The 17,135-nt window shown below is 35.7% G+C and overlaps 2 protein-coding genes and 1 long non-coding RNA gene across 3 annotated transcripts; 2 read left to right on the forward strand and 1 right to left on the reverse strand.

The window, feature by feature from the left end:
- Positions 1–2,245: 2,245 nt before the first annotated feature.
- On the reverse strand, positions 2,246–3,898 carry LOC121789789. Its single transcript, XR_006048150.1, has 3 exons — positions 3,499–3,898; positions 3,241–3,293; positions 2,246–2,456 (listed from the first exon to the last, which is right to left on the reverse strand). It is a non-coding gene; the product is annotated as an uncharacterized LOC121789789 (long non-coding RNA).
- Positions 3,899–5,458: 1,560 nt separating this feature from the next.
- LOC121789788 lies at positions 5,459–6,927 on the forward strand. The gene is made up of 2 exons (XM_042188157.1): positions 5,459–6,097; positions 6,703–6,927. The coding sequence occupies exons 1-2, from the start codon at positions 5,638–5,640 to the stop codon at positions 6,768–6,770; spliced, it is 528 nt and encodes a 175-aa protein (XP_042044091.1). The 5' UTR covers positions 5,459–5,637; the 3' UTR covers positions 6,771–6,927.
- Positions 6,928–9,690: 2,763 nt separating this feature from the next.
- LOC121789792 (inactive tyrosine-protein kinase 7-like) lies at positions 9,691–12,446 on the forward strand. Its single transcript, XM_042188159.1, has 3 exons — positions 9,691–10,262; positions 10,379–11,468; positions 11,954–12,446. The coding sequence occupies exons 1-3, from the start codon at positions 9,853–9,855 to the stop codon at positions 12,254–12,256; spliced, it is 1,803 nt and encodes a 600-aa protein (XP_042044093.1). The 5' UTR covers positions 9,691–9,852; the 3' UTR covers positions 12,257–12,446.
- Positions 12,447–17,135: the final 4,689 nt, after the last annotated feature.

Genomic DNA, 17,135 nt, shown 5'->3' on the forward strand with positions numbered 1-17,135 from the left:
AGTGCTGTAATGCACGTTTTTTGATATATAATGTACTTTTATACTCACAAATTTAATTTAAGTTTGGCCTTAGTTTCAATGTTTGGCGCACGTTTCTTGTTTCCCCTAAGGGTTTAGCAAGCCTAGTGGCTAGGGTGTAGTATGTTCTAAGTCAAAAAAACGTTGTCCAAGTACACGAGCTGCGGTAATTCATCTGGGGTTGCACATGCATAGCGCGCAATTATTTTTTAACTGATATACATGATGTACATATTTTATAGTATAATGCGTAGTTTAGTTTCTGTAATGCATTATTTATGATATGTAATGAACATTTATCCTGGCGCGTTTAATTTAAGTTGTGTCGTGTTTCGATATTTGGCGCACGTTTCTTGTTTTCCCTAAGGGTTTAACCAGCCTAGGGGCTAGGGTGTAGTATGTTTTAAGTCTAAAAAACATTGTCCAAATACACGAATTGCGGTAATTCATCTGGGGTGCACATGCATAGCGCGTAGGTTATATATTCAATAATATCCATTACTCGTTACAATTTGGTGCATTATTCGTATCGGTTTACAATTTGTTATTAATGTCTACGTACTATACCCTAGCCCCTAAGCTTATTAAACCCATAGGGAAACAAGAAAAGTGTGCCAAACATCGTAACACGGTACAACTTGTTCGAATGCATTGCAGTTCACATATTGTGCATTATATAGTCATTAGTATCCATTACTCGTTACCATGTGGTGTAGTATGTACATAATAATGCAAAATACTTGACAAACAATGCATCCCAGAACATATTACGAAACTGATACTGTACATTGTTAGCATTGAAGGTTTTCATTATTATGCACACACACTTAATGGAATGTACAATAACAATATACTACAGTTAGAAACTTAGACGTTGGTTGTCGACAATAGAGATGGTCGACCTCTCCCCCTGGCTTTCTTCTCCTCACTCTGTTCTGGAGCCGTGCTTGGGCTCGGCCAATCGTTCCCTATATTTTTGTGCTAGGGCTACTGGAATAACATCATCGACTGTTTCGTCGATTTCAAGTCGTAGCAGCTTCTCTGATGTGTAATCATCAAAATTAAATATCAGACTTTTACTATTACAAAATACAATAATGCATAATATATGCTATATAATGCATACTACTGGTTACAGAATGCACAGATTATTTAAAATAATGCACAAATGAGTAATACTAAACATTTTTTGGAACTCTCGTTAAAACCTTTTGAACCATGTACACATGAAATCTAATAATGCATAATACCAGGTAAACAACGTTCTGTGTAAAGATGTGCACATATTAATGTTTACATATAATGCAAACAACGTAATTAATCAGATCACATGAATGATTGCGTAACACATTCGCATAATGCATTAAACATCACTGATAATGCACAGGCTAAGTTCAATAATGCATATACCTAGGCCCATATACCTAGGCCTCAAACAGTAGCTCTAGGCCATTGCATTACGCACTACGATTGTTGCATTATTTGTGTAAAATACACAAACAACGTTGTAATGCATAATCTAATACGAATACTTACATTATATGCAGATATGATGCACATACAATTCAGGCGTAGTATATATATGTTTTAAATTATTAGGTGTGCAATAAACGAATGCATTATGTAGTGTTGCCATTGCATTACGCACTACGATTGTTGCATTATTTGTGTAAAATACACAAACAACGTTTGTAATGCATAATCTAATACGAATACTTACATTATAAGCAGATATGATGCACATACAATTCAGGCGTAGTATATATATGTTTTAAATTATTAGGTGTGCAATAAACGAATGCATTATTTAGTTGAGGCGATAGCATTACGCACAACGATTGTTGCATTATTTGTGTAAAATACACAAACAAAGTTTTGTAATGCATAATCTAATACGAATACTTACATTATAAGCAGATATGATATACATAAAATAAAGGCGTACTACATACGGGGCTTAATTTATTAGGTGTATAATAAAAATGCATTATTTAGTGTTGCCATTGCATTGCGCAAAAGGATTAGTGCATTATTTGGCATGTGTTAAGCATTACGAGAGTTAATTGGCCACCTATACAGACAAAAAAATATTACAAACAAGACAAAGAACATAATACACCAATTACACACAAAGTATTTGTATCCGTCTGATTAAAAAGAATGCACATACGGTTCGGCTGAGTGTTCACAAGATCAAAATTAGAAAGACTATGCTCAAAAAACATTGTTCAGTGTATTCAAGGTTGTAAAAATATCTAAAGTGCTAAGTCTTCCAACAAAGACTGTGCTAAGTTTTCGCCCCGTAGGTGGTTTAGGCTCACCTTGACTACCAGAGGTCCCAGGGCCTATCTCGGCTAACCTCTCCCTAAATCTTTTTGCTAGCGCCACGGGAATAATGTCGTCGACAACACTGTCTTTGTCGACTCTAAGCTGGTTATCTGAAATGGACCGAAAAACACATCATGAACTGAATTTGATTACTGATTAATATGTATAGCACAATATATGATGCTTAAGTCACAATAAATAACGAATTAAACTTAAACACCACAGCTAACACCATTAATACATATACCACAACATATGATGCGTAAGTCATAATAAATAATGTATTAAACTTAACCACGACAGCTAAGACCGGCAATAATGCTTAAAATACTGACTACAATGCATATATCATGTTACATAATGCATAGTGTAAGTTAAATAATGCACATAAAATTTTTTGATAACATTATATTGTACATCACAGATGACACTACTTACACCTCTAAAATGCAACAAAACTTGGAATGTATGCTGTTATGCTTTGACATAATGCAATGCATAAAAAAAACAAAATCAGATGAGATTAATGCGGATAACTACGTACAACAAGGAAAAACTAATGATGTAAGAACAATTAATGGAGCATACTAATCTTAGCCATAATGCATAAAATCAACCAGATAATTATAACTGTCAATTCACATTGTAAAGAATCTATATTTAATCCTCAATCTGAATCCTCTGTAACAATACAAACAACACTCCATGTTAACAGCAATATAATGCATAGATAATGATACATAATGTACAGTATGCCCTAAAAAATGCACACAGTAATCTTAACTATTTTATTCTCTAGCACAGTTAATACAAACAACACACAGACATGGGAATACCATTATACACAATAAACTAATCCGATACTGAAAAGCACAAGATGCGACGACAAATTACCTGCATCCTGTGATGCTTGGGAGCGCGGATGACCTCTTTTCGGCATTTTGAACCTGGCATACAACGGAAATATAAGAGACCTAATTCCATCCCTATTTAACACAACACAATTTCTACGTCAGGATAATCAGTGACAACCCTAGTCGAACAACTAATTTCAGAGATTTCTGCGCCTCGGCGCATTCAAAGATTCAATTTTAACAACGTGGGTCTGCAAAATCACGACAAAAAGACGCCTAAATCACTATGGAAACATACCTAGTAGAAACGAATCGGTGTTTCTGAGTAGATGTTATCGGTGATAGCTATTTCCTCCGAAATTTGGTCGACAAAATCCCCAATCTTCAGACGCGGCGCTGGGAGGGAGTTGTCTAGGGTTTTGGTTGTGGAGAGAGTGGAAGGAGTGGGATGGGGTGAAAGAATAATGAATGAAGAAAGAAGAAGATTGAGATCGTTTCAAATCCCACGAAAGTCGTGTATTCCAAAAATATGGCGGTTCATATTCGGCCAAAATGTCTAGATTACCCCTATAATGCATTTACGAACCTTCTATAATGCAACACGGAAGTAGATTTATTGAAACAATGTGATCCGTCGATTCCCTAGATCTAACGGGTATTATTAAGAAGGAAAAAGGATGTAAGATGTGAAAAGGAGAATAAGGTGCCCCTATATATATATATATATATATATATATATATATATATATATATATATATATATATATATGTCACGACCGCCCTTTAGGGTTAATAAATACGGGCGATCGTGATTAAAAGAATTTAATAAATAGACGAAGAGAACTAGGGTTTTAATAAAGAGTTTGACCAATAATTAATATTTAACAACAAAGGGCCAAGAGGTTGACGTTATCCAAATAATTAGGTTCAACGCTAAAAGAATGGTGAGTAAAGACAATGTCTCAGGGGAAGCGTTCAAGAGAAAGAGTGACGTCATGTGTGGAGACACAACGACACTCGTAGTTCACAACTAACCAACCATGCTTCAATTTTAAACTGCTCAACACCACCAACTGCTCGTCGCCGCTCAACCTGCACATAGGGAAAACACATGCAGGGCTGAGTACTTAATATACTCAGTGGGCTTATGCCGAAAACATTTGATGAAAGTTATGTCATCCATACCATAGTGAACTCGAGTTTTACATTTAGAAAAGAAATATCATCGAGTATCACAAACAATTTCATAGACTGGTCAGTCAAAACAATCTCCCCACTTTCTCATCAATCATTCAATCACATCCTCTTTCCATCATTTAATCACATCCTCTTTCCATGGTGCGACGAAAGTGTGGCCACACTATTCGCCCACGAGACCGGCCGACTAGCAAGGACGGCTCACGATCTCACCTGTGTACACTAGCCTGATAGGGTTTTCGGCCCTACTCAGACCCGAATTCGTTTAACATAGCCCTATAGCCTAATGGAGCGAACTCACAAACTAGGCATCAGGCAACAATCTCAACATAGCCCTATAGCCTAATGGAGCGAACTCACAAACTAGGCATCAGACAACAATCTCATCATCAAAACAAACATGGCATGACATAACAATTTAAACCACCCTTATTCCACCATAATCATACTTTTGAAAACGTAAAAGAGTTTAGTAAAAGAAAGCCCACCTCGAGTGCTTAATTTGAAATTACGTTCTTTCCTTTGCGATCACGATTCCCTTGCGATGATTCACCTTTAACAATTTATATAATAGGTAAATCAACACATTGTTTCAAACAAATAACTAAAAATGCATGCATTCAAATTAAGTTATTTATCTCTCGTTTTTTTTATTATTCGGCGGCCGTTTGCGCCCAAAATTCCTCCGTTGGCTCCTCGTATTTTCTTAATGATATCGAATTAGATCCCAAGATTTTCTGAATCACATGAATTAATCGTCGAAAATACCTTCCCTCGCAAATATATTTATTTGGAAACTTAGGGAAAATTATTTGTACATCGAATTATTCCGAGAATTAACTAAATAATTCCCTACAATTAATTTAATTATTACTAAAAGATTTAATTAGTTATTGGCCCAAAGATTTAATTAAAAGCCCAAGACTTAATTATTTCTCCACCTTATATCTTCAATTTAATTATGAAGCCCCAAAGAAAAAAAATGCAAGAGAGCCCAACTAACAAAACATCAATTTTTTTTAATGAGGCCCAATTTCCTTGAAATGAAACAAAAAGCCCAATATACTCATCCCTCCTTTACGCCTCATTCCTTATCTCCATCTTCACCATTTCACAAAAATCCCCAATTCACAACAAATCCCACATTCCCGTCGCTCCACCACAACTCCGCCAGTCGACGATTCGTCCTCAGCGTTCATCCCGGAGCTCCGCCCTCCGTAGTGCACCGCAGCCGTCGTCGATGTCGGAGTGGAGGTATCTCTCCACCATCGCGTCGATCTTCACGCCGGCGGCCTCTTCCGTTTCTCCGTCGTCGTCGGTTCGGCCACAGCAGCTGCGGTCAGCCACCGCCACCATTCCTCCATCGCATCGTAGGCATCGTTGCCGTCGGCAGTTGAAGCACACAGCCGTCGCTGCTGTTTTCCGCTGTACCCGACGCCGCTGCACAGAGTCGTCGGCTTCTGCTCGCCGGGGTAACGACGCTGTCGTCGACTTCTGTTACAAGCTGCGTTCGCTGCTGTGCAGCCCCCTCGCCGGGAAGGTGCCGCTGTACCGTCGGTGCCGGGAGACGCGACGCTGCTGCTGTCTCGCCGGGAAGACGCGACGCCGCTGCTGTCCGTCGGTCAGTCTCTGCCTCTCCGTTGCCCCGATTTACCCCGAAACTGCCCCGACTCCTCCGTTACCAACCCGATTCGTTAAAGGTTAAATCTTTATTCGATTTTGTTTTGATTACCAGATTGTTAGATTGGTTACATAGCTTACGAGATGCACAAAGTTGAGGCTATTGTAGAGGGAAATAGATGTACCTTTGCAGATTGGGAACGAAAAGGCTCGAACAAAAGAGATTTCTGCTTCCGTTTTCTCTTCTCTTAATTTTTCAGTTTCTGACAGAGAAAATTGCAATGGTTTGATTTCCAAACTAGTAGAATAGTGAGAGGGAATGTTTTGAAGATTACCTTGAACTCGGCTAGATTGGAATGGAGAGAAAGGTAGTTTTGTCCTTGCAAGCTGCTTGAGTTCGAATTCGATCTTTGAGTTGCGGCTTGTACTCTATTGAGTGAGAGTTGCTTTGTTCTTGTGAGTCGCTGCAGAGGAATGAAAATAGGGAAGAATGATTGTGAACGAGTATTATAGAGAGGGGGGTGGTTAATTGATATGGAGAGATTTAGGGAATTGGGAGAGATTCATGGGAGAGAGGGACGGTTTCAACGTGGGAAAGGGAGTGGGGCGATTTTTTTCTTCTTTTCTTTCTTTCAAATTGGACGTTAGTTTACTTATTTTGATTTGTTTAATATTTTATTTGCAGATCACGGAGAAGGAAAATCTCATCACGGAGGAGGAATATCTCTGAAAAAATCTTTATTTAATATTTGAATTAATGTCGGTTGATGATCAATCAACAGGGAGAATAAATATTTGATTAGATTAGTTTAATTCGCAGTCCATTGTATTTTATTTTTAAATTGTGCAGTTCACAATTTATTTATCACGGACTGGATTGTTATATTATTTATTCAATTTCTTCGATCCAGCTCGCGAATTGAGTCCAATATATATATAACTCACGGAAAGGAATTATTTTATTCCGCGTAATAATTTATTTCACAACACTCTAGTCCAACAACAATTCTACTCAACAATTAATTCACGGACTTCGCAATAAATATATCATTAATTGCAAGTACTTTAGGGTTACAATATATATATAGGAAAATGATCAATACAAAACTTGATCTCAATACAAAATCCAGACCAAATCCTGACCATGAGATTTGACAATCCAATGGTCAATAATTAAACAAAAACACGGAGGGTCATTGTAAAGCAGTTTTAGGTCATATTATAAACTTTGGATTTGAGGTCATGTTAAGATCATTTCATGTCATCCTTACTATAATGACGTAAAAATAAGCTTACAATGACCTAAAAATGACATTTTTCCTTCGCCCGAACCGAAAAACTGAAATTTTTGTATTTTCAAAACCGAACCGAACCGAATTTCAAAATTTCGGTTTGATTCAGTTCGGATATTCGGTTTCCGTTTTTTTTGCTCACCCCTAACTGAATGTGAACTTGCGCATTAAAACTCGTATCATTATGAATGTGAAATTGCATATTAAAACTCGTGTCATTTATAACTTTGTCCATTTTTTATGGACGGAAGTGTATCATTTCGGAATTCATTAGCTTCAATAAAATACTGTATGTTTTTTTTAGCTTAAGTTTTAGTTTAAATTTATTTATATATATTTTACTGGTTAGTTTTAAGTTTAAGAATGAGTTTTTATTTACAATTAAGTGTCTTTTTCTATTTTCTTTAATACTAACAAATAAATTATTATGTGGGCTTAACTACTCCGTATTGCTGTTGGGCCAATAACTGCGTTGTGTTTCTGTTGAACTTACAATAAATATAGATGTATATATTTATCAATGGATCCAAATCCAGTCCACAATCGCCATACCCTATTTTTTTGAGACAACATATTATCTTCTGTGCTCTGGCTTACTACTGTATCTGCTGCACAGTTGTTTTGCAGTACCACTATCTCTATCCATTCACAGTATTTATTACAAAAAATAATTTTATAAAAGAGTTTATTCGAATTTCTTAAAGATAAATTTAGAGCATAAAATAATTTTATAAAAGAGTTTATTCGAATTTCTTAAAGATAAATTTAGAGCATTGATTGACGAGCGAGGATAAACAATCAAATTTTATACAATCAAAATAAAGTTATATCAATACTTTGATGTATTAATTATATATTACAATAATAAATATAGTTAGTAGATAAATTAAAAAGACTTGATTAGCCTTCACCTTCATTTTCAATTTTTTATTTTTATATTTGAATTGTCTTTCTATTGCAATTCAAATTTGAATTAAAGTTTACATTAATTATATTTATGGTTTCACAAAAGTAAAAAAAATTATACACACATTAATATATGACAAGTACTTTCCATGTACTATAAATATCGTTCATATATTTTAATTAAATACATAAATAAATTAATTATTTTCTCAAATAAACCAATTTTTATTATATAAAATTTGGTCACATAAATTTAGTGTTAATTATTATATAAATTTAATATCACCATAAACATAAAAGATATTGATACTATAAAGGAACACTAAAGTGTATGCTACTGTTGATTAGAGCATGCACAACGGTGGCGCCGGGCCCCGCGTCCGTCCGCGTCGCTGGCAAGGACGAGGCTCGCCGCCGCTGCGCTCGCGCCGCTCAATGCATCGAGCAGCGCCGTGCCAGCGAGCAGGACACGTAGCGAACGACGATTGGGCAACGGCATAGCCGTTGCCTTTGAATATGTATTTTTTTATTTATTAAAAATCAGGTTTTAATTAAAAAACCGATTAAAAATAAAAAAAAATTCACTTCCCAAAAAAAATATATCCGTTTATTACCGTTTTTACCATTTTTAAATTTTTTTTTATTTCCCCCCCTCCAAAAAAAATACACACTTTCAGCTATAAATACACTCACTTTCACACCCAAAAATTCACATCAAACTACACAATTCTCATATACATTCTCATCTTCATTCTCTCATATCCATTCTCAATCTTTCTTCCACCCTACAACATGATATTGGGTCTCCAAAAACAATTGGGGTTAGTGCCGCCGGATCAGTAGTCTTCCACGGGTAATATTAGCCAATAATTATGTAATTTTTAATTTTTAGGAATTTAATTATGTAATTTTTAATTTATAGAAGTTTAATTATGTAATTTTTAATTTTTAGTATTTTAATTATGTAATTTTTAATTTTTAAGATTTTATTATGTCTTTTTTATTTTATTTGTAATTTGTAATATTTATTGTGGTTTTTTAATGAATTTTAATATTATGGAAATGTGTTTGTTTAATTGAATTGTGCTCGTTCTTGTAGAATATCACAGCTGTGGGTGTTGTGCTCTTGGCAGAGAGTAGGCAGGAATAGTGGCGTCGGGCCCATAACCGTGCTCGCTGGCAAGAGTACGGTTGTGGATGCTCTTAATAATATAAATTTGATTAATAATATAAATTTAATATCACCATAAACGTAAAGAAATCGATACTATAAAGAAACACTAAAGTGTATGCATACGTGTAAAATTTCTGTTATAGGATTATATCCATCCTCAAATGAGGAGGTCATGTACATTCAACGTAGATATAGTAAATTCAATACCTTTATTTTAATAAACGTTAAAATACTATACAAATTATTTTGATTGAGTAAATATAGCAGTATTATGAATTTATGATTCATGTCAGACAGAAAAAGGAAAAACTGAATCACCGTTTCAAATCTCTCTCTCTCTCTCTCGTCCCATTTTATTAAGAGAAGAGCAGTGATTCGTGAAAATTTCTCTCTCTCTCTCTCTCTCTCTCTCTCTCTCTCATCTTCTTCTCTCTATCTTTCTTTCTCTCCTCCGCTACCAGCCATGGCAGCAGCTCTGGAGTGCTGGTCGAGCCGGACGAGCACGGATGAGGACATAGTGGAGCAAGTTCTGATGCGAACTAACGATAGATCAGAATGCCTGCCGGAGAATAACTCTTCCTCCGCCTCATCGTCCTCCTCCTCTTCCTCCGCCGCCGCCGCCGTACGCGACTCCTCCGCCTTCCAGAAGCGGTTCCAGAGGCTGAGCCGCAACGTGTCGGAGGCGATTGCCTCCTTGAAGAACACTCTAAACCTAGATTCTGCTCGCGAGATGCCGGCCTCGTCGCCGGCGACCTGCCGGAGGCAAGTGTGGGGGAGTGTGGTGCGGAGCCTGACGCAGTTGTACCCTGGCAGCCAGCTTCCTGAGAAATTGGTGTCGAATCTGAGGAAGCATTACGATTCTCTGCCGCTCAGGTGAAATTGATTCGCCTTTTTGTTTAATTTCGTCGTCGATTCCGTTTCCGTTTCACGATCGAAGTAGGTTTTGCAGATTAGGTTGAAAATGAATTGCGATTTCGTTTGATTGATAGCTATGCGCAAGCTGGTTTTGAGATGAAGGATGTGTTTCTGCACATCAAGTTGATTGAGCAAGCGGCGGCGGAAGACAATCCGGCGATTATCATTCAGGAGGTTTCCGATGAAGATACGAGCGCTGATGGCGCTGCTTTCAAGCTCACGTTTGCATGTAACTCCGCAATTTCGTGGCCGGCGATGTCCGGAGCGCTCGACAGCTCGTCGATTTGCTGCAAAAAGCTGCAGATCTTTGAGAAGAAGGGGTGCACTTTGGGGATTGTTGTGCTGATTGTTCAAACAGGGCAGGAGAAAATGTTCAAAACTCGGATCGAGAATGCACTTAGATTAGCCTCGAAGAAGCCTAAAAACAACCCGATTAAGCTCCCTTTCGGCCTCTGTGGATGCCAAGAGGAGAGCACTAGGGGGAAAGAATTTGGGGAGATCGAAGAGGATTGTGGTGGTGATGGGAGTAACCGGAGTGGAGGAGAGAATTCGGACTCGAAACTTCAGTTAGAGTTGCCACTACCTGATGATTCGATTGTTGTTTCTGTGGATGAATGGCAGACTGTGGTTTCTGGCCGTGATGAGATCGGGAGGTGGTTTCTTAACTACGATGCAGTTGAGATTGGCGATCAGGCTGGGCCGGGCACGTTCAAGGGGGTGTATAAGGGCAAGAAAGTTAGGATCGAGAAGCTCAAGGGGTGTGACAAGGGAAATGCCTATGAGTTTGAGTGTAGGAAGGATTTGTTGGAGTTGATGACATGTGGGCACAAGAACATCCTGCAGTTTCATGGAGTTTGTGTAGACGATAATCACGGTTTGTGCATCGTGACTAAGTTGATGGAAGGAGGAACTGCCCATGACTTGATTATGAAGAGCAAGAAGATTCAGATCAAAGAGATTATACGCATTGTCAGTGATGTTGCTGAGGGAATTAAGTTCATGAATGATCATGGAATCGCGTATAGAGACTTGAATACACAGAGGATCTTGTTAGATAAACGCGGGAATGCTTGCTTGGGTGATATGGGAATAGTCTCTGCCTGCAAGAGTGTTGGTGAGGCAATGGAGTATGAAACTGATGGTTATAGGTGGCTTGCTCCGGAGGTCCGTTTTCACTATTCAAATTCGTAGTTTGTTAGTTGTTATGCATGTTCTTATATACTACTACTGAATTGCATAAGATTGAATTGATCTTACTAATTGTTATAAGCATAGGCACCACCCTATATTCAAAAGTTGAAGCTGATACTATTATATAGCCTTTACAAGCTATTTTTATAGAGTGGAGTTTGGTTAGGGCTATCATTTCTTGTGCTAACATGATGATTAATGGCATAGAATAAGCTTTATGAATTCTCCCTGTGTGTAGCAGATGTATCTAGTTTGAGTCTGGCATGTACAGCTTTATGTTGTTTTTCCCAAATGAATAGTTTTACAACTCAGATGATTGAGTTGTGTGGGTACTAATTATTTATTTATACTACTATAGTTCCAAGCATGAATCTATGAAATTCTTGAACCATCTTGTTTAAAATATGGTGGTAATCACATTTTTATATCTAAGCACACTTTTTCCTACCTGCAAACAGATAATTGCTGGCGATCCAGAAAACGTGACAGAAACATGGATGAGTAATGCATATAGTTTTGGGATGGTGATATGGGCGATGGTGACTGGTGAGATAGCATACTCTGCTTATTCACCGGTGCAGGCTGCAGTCGGGATAGCCGCGTGCGGGCTTAGGCCCGACATCCCTGACTCCTGTCCGCAGCTCCTCCGGTCACTGATGCTCAAATGCTGGAACAACTGCCCCTCAAAACGTCCACAGTTCTCAGACATCATATCAACCCTATCGCGCTTCAACAACAACACCGTGAATACATCCAAGTAGAGTAAGTCTCTCGGGTGAATCCCACACGCTCTTGTACTAAACAAAGCTCAAAAAAAGAAATCGCCCAAACATAAATGAAAATACTTTGACAAAATCACAATACAGACATGATTGTAGGCATTGTGAGCTACTTTATGGACCAGATGTTTGATTTTGAAAAGGAGTTATATGTTTAGGTTTTGATTTATTATGTCTTGATCATGGGTAGTTGAAGGGGATAAAATTTGCTTGTTTTTGTCTGCCAATATACTTGAACCTAACCCACCCCCCTCCCTCCCTTTAGGCTTTATTATGTCACAATTTGGTTTAGCTTTTGATGTTTTTCCCCACTCTATTTACGTGATTATTGCGTCGAGGGTAAACTAATGATGTCATTATTATACACTGACATGTACTCATGAGGTATGGGGAAAGATTGTTTGCAACTAATTTCACATTTACTTAGTGTGTGAATGTGAACAGACAAACCGCAATTCTCAAAGTTGGATTGAAAACAATGAATTTTGTTAAATTTTGTTGAAGATTCGTTTAAGTATTTTAGACAATGAAAAAGATATTATTCTGACAAGAAGCAGCATAAGCTGACCTTTTTGTATGTGCCTAACTATAGTCTATATGAACTGTATTTAAATTGTAAAGCTAAAAGGGTTAAGTATGAGAATTAATCCGATTAATTCTCATGCAGAAGATGCACATGTCTTCACAAAGTGTTTACTGTGTTTTGTACACTTCTCTAGTGCTTGAATTAAAATGGAACGAAGAAAATTCTGATCTACACAAAGTGTGAAAAGTAATACTACTACGAAAATCGAATGTTTAATGATTTAATCTACCTCTGCTTTATTTATCACTTCATAAAAAATGGAATGGCAAAAAGGTTGGTGACAGTTTTGGGTCAAGATTTTCATAAAATATGATCCCTTATTAGTAATAGATTAATCACACTCAACTTAGAATATGTACCAAGTAGATGACGAATCACAAACTCCAGTTTTGGGTCTATATTCACAAAGATTGCCATTAAATTAATTACTATTTGCCATTAAATTAATTACTATTATTATTATATGCTTTTAAGTGTAGAATGATACCACCAATGAATGATATGTGGCGAACAATAATCGATAACGCAAAATATAGAATGGAAATATATGAATAGTAAAAAAGGTTTCAAGAAATAAATGACACTACTATCATTTATGTTTTTATACTCTAGTATGAGAATACAATGAAATGTACTGAACTTCTTAATCCCCACTTACTTTAGATTGATTTGTATTTTAATCATGAAGCATAATTATTGTATGGCCCATGATCTAGCATGTGGCTCATAAAAAGAGACTGTCCTAAGTTCATCATTATTAACTATAAGAAACAAAAATAGTGTCATTAAGCATAATCATAGGTTTATTATAACTATTCATGTCTTATTTGACAATTCTACCCCTAAAAACACAGATTTTATAGATTACGCAAATGAATTTGATCGCCGGGTTTAATCAATCCATTATGCAATCATAATATGATTGGCCTTAGATAATGCATCATACTACATTTTTTTCACGTTAATAGACTTACATTTTTTTAGGATAGTTCCTATATAATAAAGTCATTTTTATTTTTAACAAAAAGAGAATAGTATATTTTTTTCTTAATTTACTCTCACTTATTTAATTCTCTATTCAACTCCCTTATTTTATTTTCTCTCTTATTTTAGTCTATTTACTTAACATACATTAATTATGCATCTACTCCCTCCTTGAGGCGTTTCTTAAAATTTGTGTTTAATATATTATTATATATATGCAGTATAAGTTTTAAGTTTAAGATTAAATTTATATCTATTTTTAGATATATTTTTTTGTTTTCTTTAGTAGTATCCGTCCATGAAAAATAGTCTTATTTTGCTTTTTTAGGTGTCAATAAAATAGTTATATTTAAAAAATGGAAACTTTATTTCATACTTCACACATTTTTTTCTCTTCTCTATCTTGTTTTTTCTCTCTCTCTTACTTTATCTATTTTTTCTTTTCTCTCTCTGACTTTACTTAATTTTCATTAAAACCTATGCATTCTACAAATGAGACTATTTTTCGTAGACAGGGGGAGTAATATTGTTGTGTGATAGTCACAATAATATTACTATATGTCACGAATATAAATAAAATTTATATATTCAAATAAATTTAAGATCAATCAAAATTCTCAATTGAATACCCAATTGCTTTAAATTCAAATTAATTTAGATTTCAATTATTCAATTGAACATAATTTCAAAATGAATCCAAGATCCACCAATTTTTAGGATCGTTTGAAATTCTCAATTAAGTACTAAGATAATTGAAACATTCAATTGTTCAACTAAATATGGATCTTACATTAATTGTTGTGTGATAGTCACAATATATTAATAATTATAAATATAATTCAAATTTACATATTAAAAAAAAACTTTAGATCAATTAAAATTCTCAATTAAACCCCCAATTGTTATAATTCAAGTCAATTGAGATTTCAATTATCCAATTGAACATAATTTTCAAATGAATCCAAGAACCACCAATTTTTAGGATTGTTTGAAATTCTGAATTCAGTACTATGATCAATTGAAACATTCAATTGTTCAACTACACATGGATCTTAAATTAATTAAAATGTTAAATTAATACACATGCCTGATTTAAAACAAAGTTGTTGGACATTAAATAATTTTAGGAAAAAAAATCAATCATTGAGGGAATAAATTTTTTTTTTAAGAAAGCTCTAGAAAATCTAAAAGTTTAAAGGAAATTCAATAAAACCTAAAAGCTTGTGTATATATAGACAAAATACCTACTTCTATTCAAACGATAGTGTTTGAGAGTGTCACTTGGATAGATGTTTTTTTTTCGAGATTCGACTTATTTTAATGACACTTTAGAGAAAGGATCAGTGATGAATTATTTCATAGATCCGATTTATGTTATTAAGAGAAAAGATAGTGATGAATTATATCAGAGGTCCGATTTATTTTATTCAAAGGAAATTATTTTAGAGGTCCGATTTATTTTAGTGACATTTTAGTAAAAGGATATGAATTATTTAGTACTGAAGGTTCATATGTATTTATTTTTTCCGCCTACATTATTAAAATGTCATAAGACTTCCCTGATTTCTCACGGGCACTATGCACGTGAGTTAGTCAATAATATCTCACCGCATAAGACTTATTAAGAGAAAAGATAGTGATGAATTATTTTAGAGGTCCGATTTATTTTATTCAAAGGAAATTATTTTAGAGATCCGTTTTATTTTAGTGACATTTTAGTAAAAGGATATGAACTATTTAGTTCTGAAGGTTCATATGTATTTATTTTTTTCCGCCTACATTATTAAAATGTCTTAAGACTTCCCTGATTTCTCACGGGCTCGTGAGTTGGTCAATAATATCTCACCGCATATTCCCTGATTTCTCACGGGCACTATGCATCGTGGGTTAGTCAACTTCCCTGATTTCTCACGGGTACTATGCATCATGGGTTAGTCAATAATATCTCACTGACATTATGCATCTTCCCTGATTTCTCACGGGCACTATGCATCGTGGGTTAGTCAGCTTCCCTAATTTCTCACGGGCACTATGCATCGTGGGTTAGTCAATAATATCTCACGGGCATTATGCATCGTGGGTTAGTCAATAAAAGGCATGGGTCCGCCTACATTATTAAAATAACTTAATTAAGATATTATATAGAACAAAGAAAAAAAGGTAAAGTATAGATACCCTCTAAAAAAAATCATCAGGCGACAATGACACTTGCCGTCGGGCATAGTTTTTCAAGTTGTGGATACGTGAATGGGTGGAAGTCTAGATCCTATTATAAATTCAACCAGTCGAAGAGAAATGGGAGTCCGGGATATTAAGTTATTATAAAAGCTTATGTGTTAATTTGGGAAATGATTTCAATTCTATAAAAGAGTGTTAATTTCGGAAATGATTTCAATTCCGTTTGTAGTTTAAGAGCAACAATCTCCAAAAAAACAAACACAGGGGTTGATCGGTGGCGGTTGTCGCTCGGTGATTGGATAAAGATATGCACGGGGAGAAGATCTCGTCAGGCAGCGGGTGGGAATGGTGGGTTTTTACTTGACGTTAAAGAGAAATAGAAATAATAAAAACAAAGATACAAATCAAATATAGAAAAGACATGCAGATCCTATAAAATCTAAACAGAATTAAAAGCTCGTACAGTCAATATCAGAAGCTATCCCCTCCTGGATACTGTTGATCATGGATCAGACCTTGTATACTAGAACAACACCATGATTCCATTTATGCATGTGAATATAATGTGGGATACTGAACTCTTGGAGTTAACAATTGTTGCTCCAATACGTTTAATTAGAATCTGAGTGAAATTCTCCTACTAGGAAACATACTCTTCCATTAAATTCTCTACATAAAAACTCTTTTCAACACCATCCTTTATCTCTAACTCTCGATGTGTTTGTCATCACGCACCATATTTTTTCGGACATTGCCTCAACAAGCACTTGGGGCGACTCCTTGTCCTTCTCGGCGATCTCTTCAACGTCATTTAGAACATCAAGAGTAGCACCATCATTTGGGAACATCGGTTACGTTGTTGGAAACATCAACACCCAATACTATTGTGGGAGTATTATCGGCGGCCCGCAACTCGGCGATCATTGAAGATAATGTCCGTTGCGGGTTTTCCGTCGAACAGACTAGGTTTTTGGTGCATTGCATGAAAGTAAAAAACCTGAAAATAATGAGTTTTGATATTTCTTCATTAATTAATTGATTATGAAATACTCTACCCATATTTACAATGTGTTGGATACAAAAAGATATCAAAGATATCCTAACTAAATCAAA

This window comes from Salvia splendens, unplaced genomic scaffold (genome assembly GCF_004379255.2).
Source record: "Salvia splendens isolate huo1 unplaced genomic scaffold, SspV2 ctg339, whole genome shotgun sequence".
NCBI lineage: Eukaryota > Viridiplantae > Streptophyta > Magnoliopsida > Lamiales > Lamiaceae > Salvia > Salvia splendens.